General features: G+C 44.4%; 2 protein-coding genes across 7 annotated transcripts in view; one reads left to right on the forward strand and one right to left on the reverse strand.

The window, feature by feature from the left end:
- The window catches only part of LOC143355592 (putative sodium-dependent multivitamin transporter), a 66,125-nt gene extending 55,567 nt beyond the window's left edge, over positions 1 to 10,558 (forward strand). For 2 of the 5 annotated variants that reach the window (XM_076790546.1, XM_076790549.1), the window contains exons 2-8: positions 196 to 500; positions 1,146 to 1,367; positions 2,681 to 3,021; positions 3,455 to 3,574; positions 7,138 to 7,452; positions 8,913 to 9,278; positions 9,650 to 10,558. In XM_076790546.1, coding sequence (XP_076646661.1) covers positions 390 to 500; positions 1,146 to 1,367; positions 2,681 to 3,021; positions 3,455 to 3,574; positions 7,138 to 7,452; positions 8,913 to 9,278; positions 9,650 to 9,926 — 1,752 coding nt within the window. In that variant the 5' untranslated portion in view covers positions 196 to 389 and the 3' untranslated portion in view covers positions 9,927 to 10,558. Of the gene's footprint in view, positions 1 to 118; positions 136 to 195; positions 501 to 1,145; positions 1,368 to 2,680; positions 3,022 to 3,454; positions 3,575 to 7,137; positions 7,453 to 8,912; positions 9,279 to 9,649 lie in introns of those variants that run through there. The other 3 variants (XM_076790550.1, XM_076790548.1, XM_076790551.1) reach the window with 2 other exon arrangements.
- The window catches only part of LOC143355583 (protein expanded), a 143,813-nt gene that overhangs the window by 75,831 nt on the left and 53,630 nt on the right, over positions 1 to 14,352 (reverse strand). The gene's annotated exons all lie outside the window — the stretch shown is intronic.

The following is a 14,352-nucleotide window of genomic DNA, read 5'->3' on the forward strand; positions in this document are numbered from 1 at the left end:
GAACAAAAGCAGCATTTCTTTCGCTGCGTTAAAACGTTTTATCGAACGCAAAGCGCAGCTCTTTTCTCGAATATTGTAACAATTTGGCGGCAGAATGTCATCGATTCTCCGCGTGCACTGTGGTGTATAAAATTCGTATGTATTTTATTTTTTTTTTTTTCTGCAGACTGACCTCAGATATAAAATTTTTTTCAGCAGTGCCGTGGACGGCGGAGGCTACCATTCGAGATCGTTGCGTGAATAATAGAAAGAGGCTGGATGGTGTTCGGTCAGCGATGATCGAGCCGTCGCGTACTTAATTGGTACATCAGATAATCGAAACAAGCTGTGCACAAGTGTTCAGTCGTGGTCCATCGTTCGTCGAATTCGTCTAGAAACCAGAGCGGATCATGGCTATCCTGGGGGTGGCTGATTACGCTGTGATCGTGGTCACGTTGCTGATCAGCTCGGGAATCGGTGTGTATTACTGGCTGACCGGTGGAAAACAGAAATCGACCGACGTAAGTAGACTAAAATGTTTTTCCAATTTTAAATCACGCAGTCTTGTCGACCACCTTTTCCTACCGTGACTTGGGTTACTCTCGTTGGAAATCAAATTTTTAAAAAATAATTCATGCTATATATAAACCACATAATACAGTCTCTGCTCGATAAATGTCCCAAATATCTAGCGCATAATCGTCCCTGAACTATCCCTTCTACCGCGGGGTACACTCCGTGAAGGGCCTCTCGAGCTTCGCTGTTCTTTTCTACGTTCTAGCCGGTAATTGTCCCTGGCCAGACCCGTGTTTTGGACAATTATCGAGTAGACACTGTATAGATACAGTTCATTTACGACTTTTCCCTCTTCTTGCCTACTAGTATTCCAAAACGATATTGTTCGACCCTAGAAAGTTTTAAATTATAAGAAAATGGTAGGGGAGACGAGGATAGGTTGTAGCATGATTAAAATTTTCTGGCATGATGCGAGAGCGGTTTGGAGACATTGTCAACGTCGGTTTCATTGAAACGAGTTGACAGATTCGTCGTTCAGACAATTTTGATCACGTTACAACCCACCCCGGTCTCGTCTACATCATTTCTGGAGCGCCTTCGATTTGCATAAAGAGCAACCGACTGTCTTCTAATTGCGATGTATGATTTAGGAATATTATTTAGCGAACAGATCGATGCGAGTCGCGCCGGTCGCAATAGGGCTAACGGTCTCGTACCTGTCCGCGGTCAGCGTGTTGGGAGTGACTTCAGAAAATTACGTTTATGGCACCCAGTACGCTGTGATCAATCTTGCCTACGGGTTGGCGACGCCATTCGTGGCTTATTTCTACGTGCCGGTGTTCTTCAAGCTCGGGACGACTAGCACTTTCGAGGTGAGTCCTCTTTTTCCTCTTTAACACGCCGACCATCGAACCCAACATTCTCCTAATTTTTCCTATTCCATTTCCAACAACTATGTTGTTTCAAGCGTTTGCTAGAAATTCACGACAGTTCCCTTGATCGCCACCAATTTTAACACTACATTTAAGTTTAAAAGTGCTTTACAAAAATAATAAAAACGTGTGTGTCCAAATTTTTATCCATTTTTTAAAATAGTATATACCCAAAAAAGTAAATTTGTTTAATAATTCCTCACGGGTATATCTTTACAATGTCAATAATTGTAAATTACAAATATTAGAACCCATCATTTTGACGGGTCGAGTAAACCTAGTGTTAAACAATTTCTATTGCTAATTATTGCTTATCTCATTCCTTAAATTCATAATGTTGACGTTCAATAACCTGCTCGTTTTCAAGAGCAATCTTTGGCAAAGCGATGTCATTTGTTTACAATATACTTGTTGTCACGTAAGTTGGCCATTGCGCTCGATAATTTTTAGAAAAAAGAATTCCTTCCCGATAGTTCCCGTTTGAGAAATCGGTAAAACTTCTTTAAGTTGAGTTGTCGTGTGATGTATTAACAGACTGCGGATTTTATGCATTCATGACAAAAATTGGTAGGTGTAATTTTAAGTAACAAAAATATTAGAAAAATTTAAATATACTATTATATTATATTATTTTCAATTTGCTAAAATAAATTTCTATTTGACCAGCTCGTTGCAATTCAAGTCAACAATTTTTATTTTGCATGAAGATCCGCTGTCTATGTATTAGTGTCGGGCGTGAAAGAGGGCGGCGAAGGGAAAAGAAAGAGAGGCAGAGAGTCGAAGCGTCGCACCTCAGCAGAGGTAGACAATGCCAGATAACGCCAGATAATGCACAAATTAAGCTTGTCTGCCACTCTACCCTTCCCCTTCTACGCCGCTGTTCCCCCACTCTCCCTTCCCCTTATTCGCCGCTGTTCCCCCGCGCTTTCGTCACGATGTCACGTGACTGATCCGGTACCGGCAGAGAGGGGGTAACTTGTTCCCCTCGAATCGAGTCGATTCCCCTGATCCGGCGACTCTGACCATCGGTGTCCCTCTTTCTTTTTCATCCTTCTCCACTTTCGACACACTACAAAGAACGTAGCGCCTCTACTATAACTGGCGCTCAGCGATGCGACAGTTACGGAGAGACTACTGTACTTTCCTCTAGTTCGCGAAGGACGATCCTCCGAAAGATATAAAAATAGTGGTCGTATCGGGGGCGATCACCGATGGGTAGACTATTCACGGCAACGTCGTTGTGTTGTTTGCAGTACTTGCAGAAACGGTTCGGAACGGCCGCGAGGACGGCGGCCAGCTTCGCGTTCCTGCTGCAACTGTTTCTGTACAGCGGGGTGGTACTATACGCGCCGGCGTTGGCTCTCGAGGCTACCACAGGTATCTCAACGACCGCGAGCGTAATCGGCATCGGATTGGTTTGCACGTTTTATTCGACGATCGGCGGTATCAAGGCAGTCCTCGTTACCGACGTATTTCAGAGCCTGCTGATGCTGGTGTCCGTTATCCTGGTGATCGTCACCGCGACCGTGAACGTCGGGAGCCTCGGTCAGGTCTGGGAGATCGCGCGAGAGGGATCGCGGGTAGAATTTGACAAGTGAGTGTCCATCTCGCCGGTTCTCAAGGCTTTCCTACGCTCTCGTAAAACCTGTTACGCGGCGCGGCGCCGATGCTCTTCGAGTTGGCGGCGGCGCGGCGCACAGTGGCGCGTTTTCTCGAAAATCTGGCCAAAATTCTAACTGAAGTACCGATCCGCCGACGAAATTGTTCTTTCATGAAATTCTTGATCGATTCGCATTCGACAACCGGCAACGATAGAACCATCAGCGAAACGAATGATCGCGTGTATCCTAGAATTGATCTGCTCGCCGGCGTTACACCGTAAATCGCTGTGAACGGCACGCCGCGATTGTTCGCGGGAGGCGCGATGCGGTTAGCACACTTTCGAATAATCCATCGAGCGTGTAACATTCATTTTACAAGGGATTCAAGCCGTATCGACACTGACAATTGCATGTACATTCATTCAGCATTTCAATGGACCCAACGGTACGACACACCTGGTGGAGCCTGACGTTTGGCGGTTTCTTCACCTACCTCTCCTTGTACGGCGCCAATCAAGTTCAAGTTCAGAGAATGTTAACCATCGGGTGAGTACCCGCCGTTGACTTTCTACCCGGTGTACCTGCGCCTGTGCGCGTGTACGCGGTATGCCGCGAGATATCGAGAATCATCGGCATCCACCGGTATTCCGTAATTAACTGACGTCAATCGACGTCACAGTTCTGCGGAGGATGCTTCCTTTCGTCATCTTCGCTGACGAAATTGTCGGCAGATTATTATTCTTGTTAGTTTAACGGTTTGACTGCCACGCTGCGTATATTTGGCGCGCAGATAAATTCGATGACTTTGTTAGTGACTCGAATCGAGGGGAAGGAGCTACCCCTCCTTTGCCAGAACCGGATCGGTCACGTGACATTGTGACGCATGCACGACAGAGACGAAGCGCGTCACGTGACCGGACCGTGACGGAAGCGTGGGGGAACAGCGTTGTGGAAGGGGAAGCTAGAGTGGGGAGACAACCCTAATGGACTCTTCTTAGTTATGGGTCCCCTAACAAACTCCTGTGGAGTGTGGATGTACAGAGTGTGGCCAGATGAGGGGAGGGAGCACGAATTGAGGGGGAAAAATTACCCTCTCTCTCTGCCAGTAGGTTGATTACTGGCGACTGCGCGGATGATACTCTCTTGGGACCATGTCTGGCATGTTGAGTACAGTATAGCGATACCCTTAAATTCTTTTAGTCTTTCTACTGCTTAGAATTTCACTCATTCCTGTCATAAATGCATAAAATCCGCGGTCCAGTTACAACCTATTAAGCAAACTGAAGTGGTAAAGTAGAAAGTGACAAGTATAATTAAACTGCGGATCTTTATGCATAATAAAAATTCGTTTAACGTCTTCACAGTTTCATATCTCACCTGTTAATTTTGGTCATATATGCATAGAGTCCGCGGTGCAGCCATAAGAAATCCCGCGTCTTCTATCCTTGCACCGTAAAATAAATTATCCTCATTTTGTATTCCACCTTTCACGGGCAGCGGCGTGGCAGCCAACGTGTCAATTAAAACAAGGCGCGATTGTTTTATACGCGAGTGACCAAATGGGGAGCCGTTTTTGTATCATCTTTGTTAATGAATCGGAACGGTAAAAAGTAGAACGTCGAAGAGTATAAAAATGCAGAAATGCTGTCATTATGAATCGCCAGAAAATAATTGGATATTATTTAAGTGCTCGGGACGTAGACTCTTCAGCCGCTTCCATTATCTTCATCAGAAGTGGACGTCGATGACTAAGATAGTCAAAATGGAGGACGTGACGAAGGTCTTGTTCTTTTAACGCTTTATCTACCGGAAGCCTATTAACCCTTAGCACTCGAACGATGACTCCGAGGCGCCTCTAAAAATTGTTATACCATCGAAAATATTGTTTGCGTTATTTAATTTGTTCGTATTTAACTATGCATACAATGAAAAGAAAATCATATAGAATGGAAATAGCCTAGGTCGTACGAAATCATCTGGTTTTCGAGTTCAAATGGAAAGGGTTAGTAGGCTTTTCAATAATTGTGCTGACCGAATGGAAGTTTAAAAATCTTCTTTTACTATTATTAGATTATGTTATCGAGGGCGAGCTCAGAGCACAGCCGAAAATGATCTCTCGAAAATCGCTGTCGAGTGGGCAACAAGTTGCGACTACTTTGGAAAGTTGTTCCCATCGGACGGGCACCGTAAAAATATTCTGGCTCGTAAAATATTATGAAACGCGCTAGTTAAAATGCTATACCTAATCCACAAATTACTGTCATTACATTCCACATAAACAATTCGATAAAATAAAACAGGTTTGTCGTCTACCCTGTTATTAAGTTCACGTAAAAGGTTTATCGCTTTTGTAAAATATTAGCGAGGGGGAATAATATGTTTTTAACACTAAACCTACCGAGCATAAAAACTGACTGACATGCGTTGCCGTACAAGAATAAGACGATTGAGCTTATCTAAACTTTTTATTATTTTCATTATGGTACAGTACTATGTCGATTATCCGAACACCTGAAGTCGATCCTAACATGCTTCAAATTTAAATAGCTCGATCTTTGGTAATTCTTTTGAAACACTGTTTATTGTACAAATCAGTAATTTGAAGAACTGTTCTATTACACGCACTTTCATGTTTCAGTGTTCAGGTAAACGAGGTTCTACTGCAGCAATGGGCGCGGTAGGGGCCCCTCGATCGCCTGCTTCTCCCACCAAACCCTCTTTCAGTGGACAGTGGGCGCTACGGTGGGGACGGTTTTGTCTCTGAGAGTTTAATCATTTCCTATGAAAGAGTCTTCTCAATTTCAACAATTCTGAAATAAATAATCCTCGATCAGTTCAACTGGTAGGTTCAGTGTTACTATCTCGAAAATATCTTTCACTTTGCCCGAGATATAATTTATTGTGTCCCCGGCAGGCAATTTCAATTTCGTGAAATTATTCGCCGGGAATATGTCGTCGAAGCTCGTTTTAGAATCGTTCCACCGACATTCTGGCCCGTTGATGATTCCTGTAACGAGCATGGTCGCTCGTGTCTGTCAATTGAACCGCGATTGCCACCGTGATTTCAATCTCTCGGACGACAATAGGCCGCCGCGGATCGGCGTGCGCGTTTCATCTCGAATTAATGCCCACGAGCAATCACACGCAGCTCGGCGTGCGGTAATCCTCGGAGCGTTGCGTTGCGTATCAAGTTCAACGTTGACGTTCTTTCTAGGACGCACCGTCGCGATTCTCTTCCTAGTAGCGTGACGACAGAGGGACGAAGGAATTTTCCTCCGACTTTATCAGGATCACCGCATCTCGCGTGCATTCCGACGGTAGCGATCGTTCGATAAGTTGCCGGCTATACGCCTCGCGACGCGACTTTTAGCATCCTCTCGTTATGAGATACCTCTCGATATTAGCCGGGACGCTGCCGGATTATATCCACTCCTCCGATTCCTTCAGCAATATAATCGCTCTTCAACGGGGAATATTTAAAGAAGTGGTTATACTATAAACGTAATGGTTATGAACCCGTAATCGTCTCGTGTGACTCGGCTCGCTCGTAAACTCGCCTTTCCTTTCCTTTATTTTACAATTACGCACACTTTTGCGCAATACAACCTTTATTTTCATCGGGCTCGCGCAAAAGTAATGGCCGAATTCCATTCGCTTTGTGTTCTGAAAATGACCGAGCCCGCTGCTTATGTTGCCCGTTGCATGTCGCTTCGACGCGTTCCTTGCTGCGGATACCATTTTCGGTGCAGTAGGTTCTCATTCATTGCACTTCTCGTTACAGTAGTTCTCGCTCGTTGCACAAACCCCGAAACCAATACGATGTTAAAAGTTGTATAAAACGAAAATCAAAAATCATTCGCATTAGTGTGACTCTCACCGATACGTATACCGCTCGAGTGGTTCGAAGGGGGACCCCTACCGCCAGTGGTGGAGATAAGATTTTGACAATTACGATAGAGACCTCTGCGACAGTTACGAAGAGAGTACCGTATACTGGTACGGTTTGAGTTTGCGATTCGAAAACCTGACCCTGTTGGGTCCCGTGTTGCGAAACACAGGACCGAGAAGCTAATCGACGGGTACTAAATTTTTGAATATATATGTTTCAGCAATGTCCGTGGCGCTCAGGCAGCGTTGTGGTGGAGCTGGCCGTTAACTTCCGTGATGTCTTTGGGCCTCTGTTTCTCCGGGCTGGCGATATACTCGCGATACCGCGACTGTGACCCCTTAACGATCGGAAGGATCAATTCGAACGATCAATTAATGCCTCTTTACGTAATGGACATGCTCTCTGGATATCCGGGCATACCGGGCCTTTTTATAGCTGGGATTTTCAGCGCTGGTTTAAGCACTATCTCCGCCACGGTGAATTCCCTGGCCGCCGTTATACTCGAAGATTTTATCAAACCCCTATACCGTATAAGGTAAGAGTCGTAAAATCGCAGAATGAACTGAACTTATGATCAGCTCGTCAATTACCGAGAGCTGGATGCCGGGGAAGAGGATTGGAGGCATAGGAAATTAAATGTTTAATGCCGGTTGGAAGGGGGCATAGCGAGCAGACGGCTCCGCGTTCCAGTCGAATTGATGAATACGAACGGGCCGTACAGGCTGATCCACAATACTATGTCGACGATAGATAACGAATCGGATGTACAGGGTGTCTCGCGAGATGTCACCACCTCGATTTAAGGCATTGTTATTATGCGCGAGAAATGTTTCGATGGAGATTTCAAGAGTCGCGCGGACCGGTGTTGTTAGTTTGTAGATGGACGCGTCAAGGACTTATGAAGGTCGACTTTGACTTTTTAAATAGAACCGTACACTTCTTATGCGCCAATCGACGCGGCGTTTCATTCTCTACGAAAAAGTATTAACCGATGTATGTCGGAGAATTATTAGTTTGAGAGGTATTTTAATTTAAATATTGCTAAGAAAACCTCGGATTAAGTAAACATTTTATATGGTACAAGATGTGAAACCGTCACTATTCTATCGGTTCCGAACATGTCGAGATGTAAGTGGACGTTGCAGTGATACCTTTTCGTAAATAATTATTTAATAAATGAAGTTATTAGTAAGAGAGTGGAGTCGAAATATTTAAATTAAAATATCTTACCGACTAATTATCTTTTTGAAGCTGCATCGCTTGGTGGATAAAAAATATGTGGTACCACTTGAAAAATCAAAGTTGACCTTCATAAGTCCTTGACGTATTCACCAGCAAAAAAGAAACTAACAACACCACTATGTGCATATCTCTTGAAACCTATTTTCAATCTATGAAAATCATTGAAGAAAAACAGAACTTTCTGTTTCGTTTCTATTTGTAGCAATTGATGAAAACAATTTTTATTTTGCGCAAAGATCGACAGTCGAGTTACCACCGTATTTCTTTCTATCGTGATCAGAAATATTCTCCACGTGTAATATACGAATAATTATTATGGCAGCAGACGTGTAGCCGATACGATCACATATTTCTTGAGATCGTCAGATTAATTACGCAACGATTCAGATACTATTCACGTTCCCATTTCAAACACGTATCGAATCTATCTTTAGTTCTATTTCACTTGAATCCTCGCGATCTGTCTCTCGATCTTCAGGTTCAAAAGACACGTTTCTTCTGCGAAACACAAATCTTATCGAATCCGAACAGCGATTCGCCAATCTTCACGATCCGAAGACAAACCTTTGCCGAACCGATCAACCGTTATATAAAGTCGTTCTCGTTAGTGGATCGCCTAAAAGATCCACACAACTCTAATTAAGATCGATGAAGATTGCGGACCCGTTGGACTTCGAAAGCCAAGAAAATCTTTTATGAGCAATTACGTTGGCACGGCCTTCGCTACACCGCGTGCGATTAAAATGTGTTCAGTGGCAAGGAGATCACCGCGACCGTATCGATCATCGTCAGCAAGCTTCTGGCCCTCGTAGTCGGTCTGACCTGCATAGCGCTGGCGTTTATGGGACGTTACCTTGGCGGGCTGCTTCAAGCCGCTCTGACGATCTTCGGCGTAGTTGGCGGGCCAGTATTCGGTCTGTTCACGCTCGGCATGTTCACGGAGTTGGCCAATCAGAAGGGAGCCGTGATCGGCCTGTTGACCAGTCTCGTTTTCTCCCTGTGGATGGGATTCGGCCAGCCGAAACCGCCGATTCCGAAACTGAACGTGTCCGTGACAGGATGCAACGCTACTGGACATTACGATTACGTGGAGCCGACCACGTCGTACTTCGATCACCAGTAAGGGAACTCGGATTTTTATCAGCCACATTTATCACGAGCAGGCTGCGGATCTTTATGCGCTTACGATAAAGCTGAGTAGGTGCAATTTAAAGCAGTAGCAAGGTTCAAAGAGCTCAAGAACCCAAAGCAATATTATTCCCAACTTATTCAGATTATTCGAGGGAGAAAAAAATTTCTTGCAATTAATGCAGACAGTTTTTATTTTGCGTACAAAATCCTCGCAGTCTAATCACCAGACACCGAGACCCGGACTTTATGCAGTTATGACAACAGCAAATTTTTAATTCTATTTAGTTTACACCTCCTAAAGTTTTATGGATCAATCGAGTCGTACAAGTGGTAAAGTTTGATAAAATTTCGATTTTCAGGGTGAACAACGATGATTCATACTTCTACCTCTACCGAATCTCGTACATGTGGTACTGTCCGCTGGGATCTGTGATCAGTTTCGTGGTAGGACTGGTTGCCAGTTGGATCCTGAATTTGACGTGCAAGGAACAATCGGAGGAACTGGATCCCGATCTATTCAATCCTATCAAGGCACGGACGGTGCGTAAACGACGACTGAAGAACGCGAACGAATTTCGGAGCGACATCGCGCTGGACAGCGTCTCTAAATACGTTGAGACGCACGACAAAACGTAGTGCAGTGATTTCTCTATATATGTCGCCAAGGCCTGGATGATAAACGTCGCGGAATTATCCCCACTACCGCGGGGTATCCCCGTGAGGGACCGCTACGCTCGAGTGTAAACATAACACGGCTAGGTTATGTCTCCCGTGTTGTTGACATATATCGAGAATTCACTGTATCGCGAAACGCATCCCTAAAAAAAAAATCGAACGACTCTGTAATACTTATAGGAGACACGATAATACACTCTGTTTCTATTTACTGATTTCTAAGACAAGACTGTGGTACAATTAGGGTCCGTAGAGCGCAAAACTGCGAGACAAAGTATAAGTAATCGACAAAGTAGAATTTTTAATTACGCTCGACACAGTTCCGTTTTACATTTAATTTACCGGAACCGTTCGGGTCAAGAAATTTTTAAGTTCCCGTAGTGGAAACAGTGAGTAGAAACAGCAAGCAACGCCCAGACAAACTAATCGATACCACTGTATAATCGCACACGCGTTGTTACACGCAAATATACGTGCTAAAAAAAAAAACGCTGCTGATCGATGCAAATTTTATACACCTCTACTGGATAAAACCTCTGTTGGATAAAATTCTCTTATTCCTAAGGTTTTCATAAATAAGGAACGAAATGAAACCAGACACCAGATTTGATTGAAATGTCTATTTTACTATATTTCCAAGATATTTACAAGATCATCCTTGCAACACAGATCAATCAAAATTAAGAAAAAAGAAGCTTATAGAATTGTAACTTTTAATACATAACAGAAAACACAATTATTTAATTTTCAAAAGAAATTCTCGAGCACAGCAGAACCGAAAAGTTTTCTAATCTACAATTTTACAAGGTCGAACCTCGATGCACTGACAACAGCGCTTACACGAATTTCTTTTCGCGTACAAGAATAAAGGCCAACACTGTAATTGATTGTAACATTTTCGGACAGAGGCCACCTTTTTTGCATAGAATTTGGAACGCTCCATATTCAGAGCCCTCCCTATAATAGGCTACCTTCCTCTAATTACGGGACACCCTGTAGATCCGTTCGCCAGCGCGGAGGATTCTCGATTGGCCTTCACCTAAAAAGAAGCCGTAGTGACCCCCGAGCCGCGCTGCCCAAGAGAGACACGTGTCGAAAAAGAGAGGAGAGGATCGCTCGGTGAAAAATCGTAATCGAAGCAATCCGGCTCGATTCCCCGAAATCACGGTCGATATTGCTCGTACTCGGACGAACCGGGTTTCTTTCGGAATTCCTGCGGATGGGGGCCACGAGCAAGAAAGAAGGAGAAAGAAAACGAGGAGGAAGAGGGAGAGGAGGAGGAGGAAGAGGAGGAAGAGGAGGAGGAAGAGGAGGAGGCGGTGGCGGAACGTTCTTCTCTCCTCCCTGGAACGGGCAGACGTAAACACCGCGGGACCACGGGTGTGCTGAACGTTTACCGAAACGTTCGCAAATCACGATGGAATGCCGTCAGACTGGTGTTCCCGTGCGCGCCATACGGTGACATACAGAACGAAGCAACGACCCGTGCACTGTGCAGCGCTTACGTAAGGAAATAACGCTGCGGAGACACCGCCGCGCCGGGCCACCTCGGGCCGGCTCGGGCCAACTCCGTTCCGACTGCATCGTGGTCCCAAGACTTTAGCGACGAATCGATACTCTGTTTTTCCAAGGGCTTCACGGACCCCAGAAACAACTAATGAAACTGAACAATTGAATTAGAGAAGTGGACATTTGGCGACATTTTACCGAAAAGTGATCTCACTCGGATCCATCTTACTGATTTCCAAGGACCACGGAAATTATTAGGGGGACCCATCAGTGATCGATTATTTTTAAATCTAAACCAAACTTCTACGACATCTGGATAGCAATGAAGTGCAAATTGATCGACGAATGTGTTGGTCTCGGATAATTGATGCGGTACCCATATTCCTTGCCTATGTGCCCTTCCCATTTCGTGTAGGTGCCTTTGTATAGTTGACCATGTGGACCCAAGGCTTCTCGATAATTCTTGTACACTTAATTTTGGATCTGCTTCCACTAGAGATTTTAGGGTGTCATTATCAAATTCAACGGGTCGTCCACTTCGAGGCCTGTCAGAGAGATCATAATCACCAGCAGCAAACCTTCTGAACCAACGTTGACACTTGTTGACCTTGAATACATCTCCATAAACATTGCAAATTTGCTTTGCTGTTACCGTTGCATTAAAGCCTGCATGAAAATGAAAAAGTATGCAATAACGAATATGACCCTCGGAAGGTACGGACGCCGCCATTTTATTACAGGGTTGTAAAAAAAATTACGCTTTTTAGAATATTTTTAACACAGGCTGCTTTACCGAAAACTATAAAAGAATACGTGTTTCCTGTTCAACGATCGGTACAGAACTAAAGGCAAAACAAATTCTTTGCAAATAATTGATTACTTATGGGTACCCCTGATAAGTAACGCATGAAATTAAATTAGAGAAATTGTTGTGGTTTTGAATTTAGAAGTAAGACAAAAACACGCTAATGGCAGGAGGAGTAATTTAATAACCACTTACTACCTGCGTTACACTTAACGCGTTCTGTACCAGCGTCGCGTGCACTTCCGCAGAAAGAGACTAGATTCGTGTCGAATGCTTCTCTGTACACTTCAAAAAGATTACACGGATGCACGTACGTTAACGCGTCGTTGAGACCATTGAAAAATTAAACACACAGGCTACCGTATCACAATTTTGCTGTTTCTTTTTGGTTGTAATCATTAATCTATCGTTCGTACTTCGGTTCGCTAAATGACCGTGTTCATTAATCATCGACGAAGCGATCGAACATTCGAGCAGCAGCACCAGCAGCCGGCAGAAAATACTTAGGCTACGGTAACGCGTAGGGGGAGCTGAATTCAAGGTTCTCTGTTCTATTCCGAAAATGGACCTTTGTATCTGCGTCGTCCCTCGTTTCAGCTGTTCTATTCCCCGGCCAGCGAACAACGCGCGACTTTCGTTGAACTTTTCGAAACGAAGCTCGGCGTACCCCGGTGGCAGCGTTGGGCAACGGAATGTCTCCTCTCGTCCGTAATTGCGTTACGCAATTCACGCGTTCCATGCACTTTGGTTGTTCCCCGCTATTTAGCAAACAACGAGGAGCGCAGGCGGTTACGGAACCCGCCGAGAATACCGCGAAAGAATTCGTGGCGTGGACACTGCCTGGTGAAATGGCCGACGAGAGGGAAACTCGCTTTCTTCTCCCTCTTCTTATCGCACGCCCCCCCCCCTTCTTTTTGTTCCTCGTGAGGGAGATTTTCGGCAGAAAAACGTGACTATAGACAAAAATCAACTTTCATGTTTAACACGTTCACTGCCACGTCACCCATATGTGGGTGACGGAATTATTTGTGCAGGTTTTAAAATGAATTTTTACGTTGATATATTCATTGTAGTAAACTTAACTAGGATCTGTAACATGCAAGAAAGTTGGAGGATTACTCAGTATCATACATTTAATTTTTTTCAATTTTTATTTCATTAAATAACTTACTTTGATTTCAAAGTGTTAAACCTACGATTAAACTTTTTACTTTCGTTTAATCGCAATCTTGTACCATGTTTAACCCTCTGCACTCGGATGTCCCCTCCAAGGGGACATTTTGAGTCTAGCATAGATGGAGTGCAAAGGGTTACAAAAAAATTATAAACCGCAATACGAACTGCTCTAACGATTAAAGCCCCGAATAAATTCAAAGCGAAGGCAAAATTGAAAAAATAATTTTGTCCAGCTCAGAGTGAAATGCGCGATTCGAGTGTTGGTGAAATATAGTGGAACGCGGCTACCGGTTTATGAAGTCCTCGATACGCTATGCCCGGCCCATCATCCACCGGGGTGGCGGTTTACGGTCGCGCGGCTGGATCGGAGAACAACTGGTATTTTCCACCGTAAACTTCGAAATTTCCGCTAATTGAACTCGTAAAGAGTCCGTCCCATTTTTCCGTCGGTTCTTTCCCGCGTCGATTCGAGCGAACCTCGCCGGTAATGGACTACTCCGGAATAGATTAGAATCGGAACAACGGGAGTCGGGAAACGCTACCGGGAATCGGCACAGAAATTACACGAGCGTTCGCCGCGGTATCCGCGCTATTATGCCGCCGCGTTTATTTAAATTTCAGATCGTTTCTGTGTTGCGCGCAATGTTAACGAATTAGTCGACCACGGCGGTCATGTTCCGCTAATAAAACTGCTCGCGATGGAATAAGAAAATGTTACGTCACACGGCACGCCGCGGAATGCAGTCAAATCCCGACAATGTAGTTTATTGCTTGCGAAACAGGAAATTCAACTAGCATAATAGCAAACGGTTGACGGATATTTGCTAACGATATCTAATAAAGTATATGACGAAGTATACTTTGGTTGGCTACAAAAACATATCATTCGTACTGAAT

The sequence above is a fragment of the Halictus rubicundus genome, chromosome 7 (genome assembly GCF_050948215.1).
Source record: "Halictus rubicundus isolate RS-2024b chromosome 7, iyHalRubi1_principal, whole genome shotgun sequence".
NCBI lineage: Eukaryota > Metazoa > Arthropoda > Insecta > Hymenoptera > Halictidae > Halictus > Halictus rubicundus.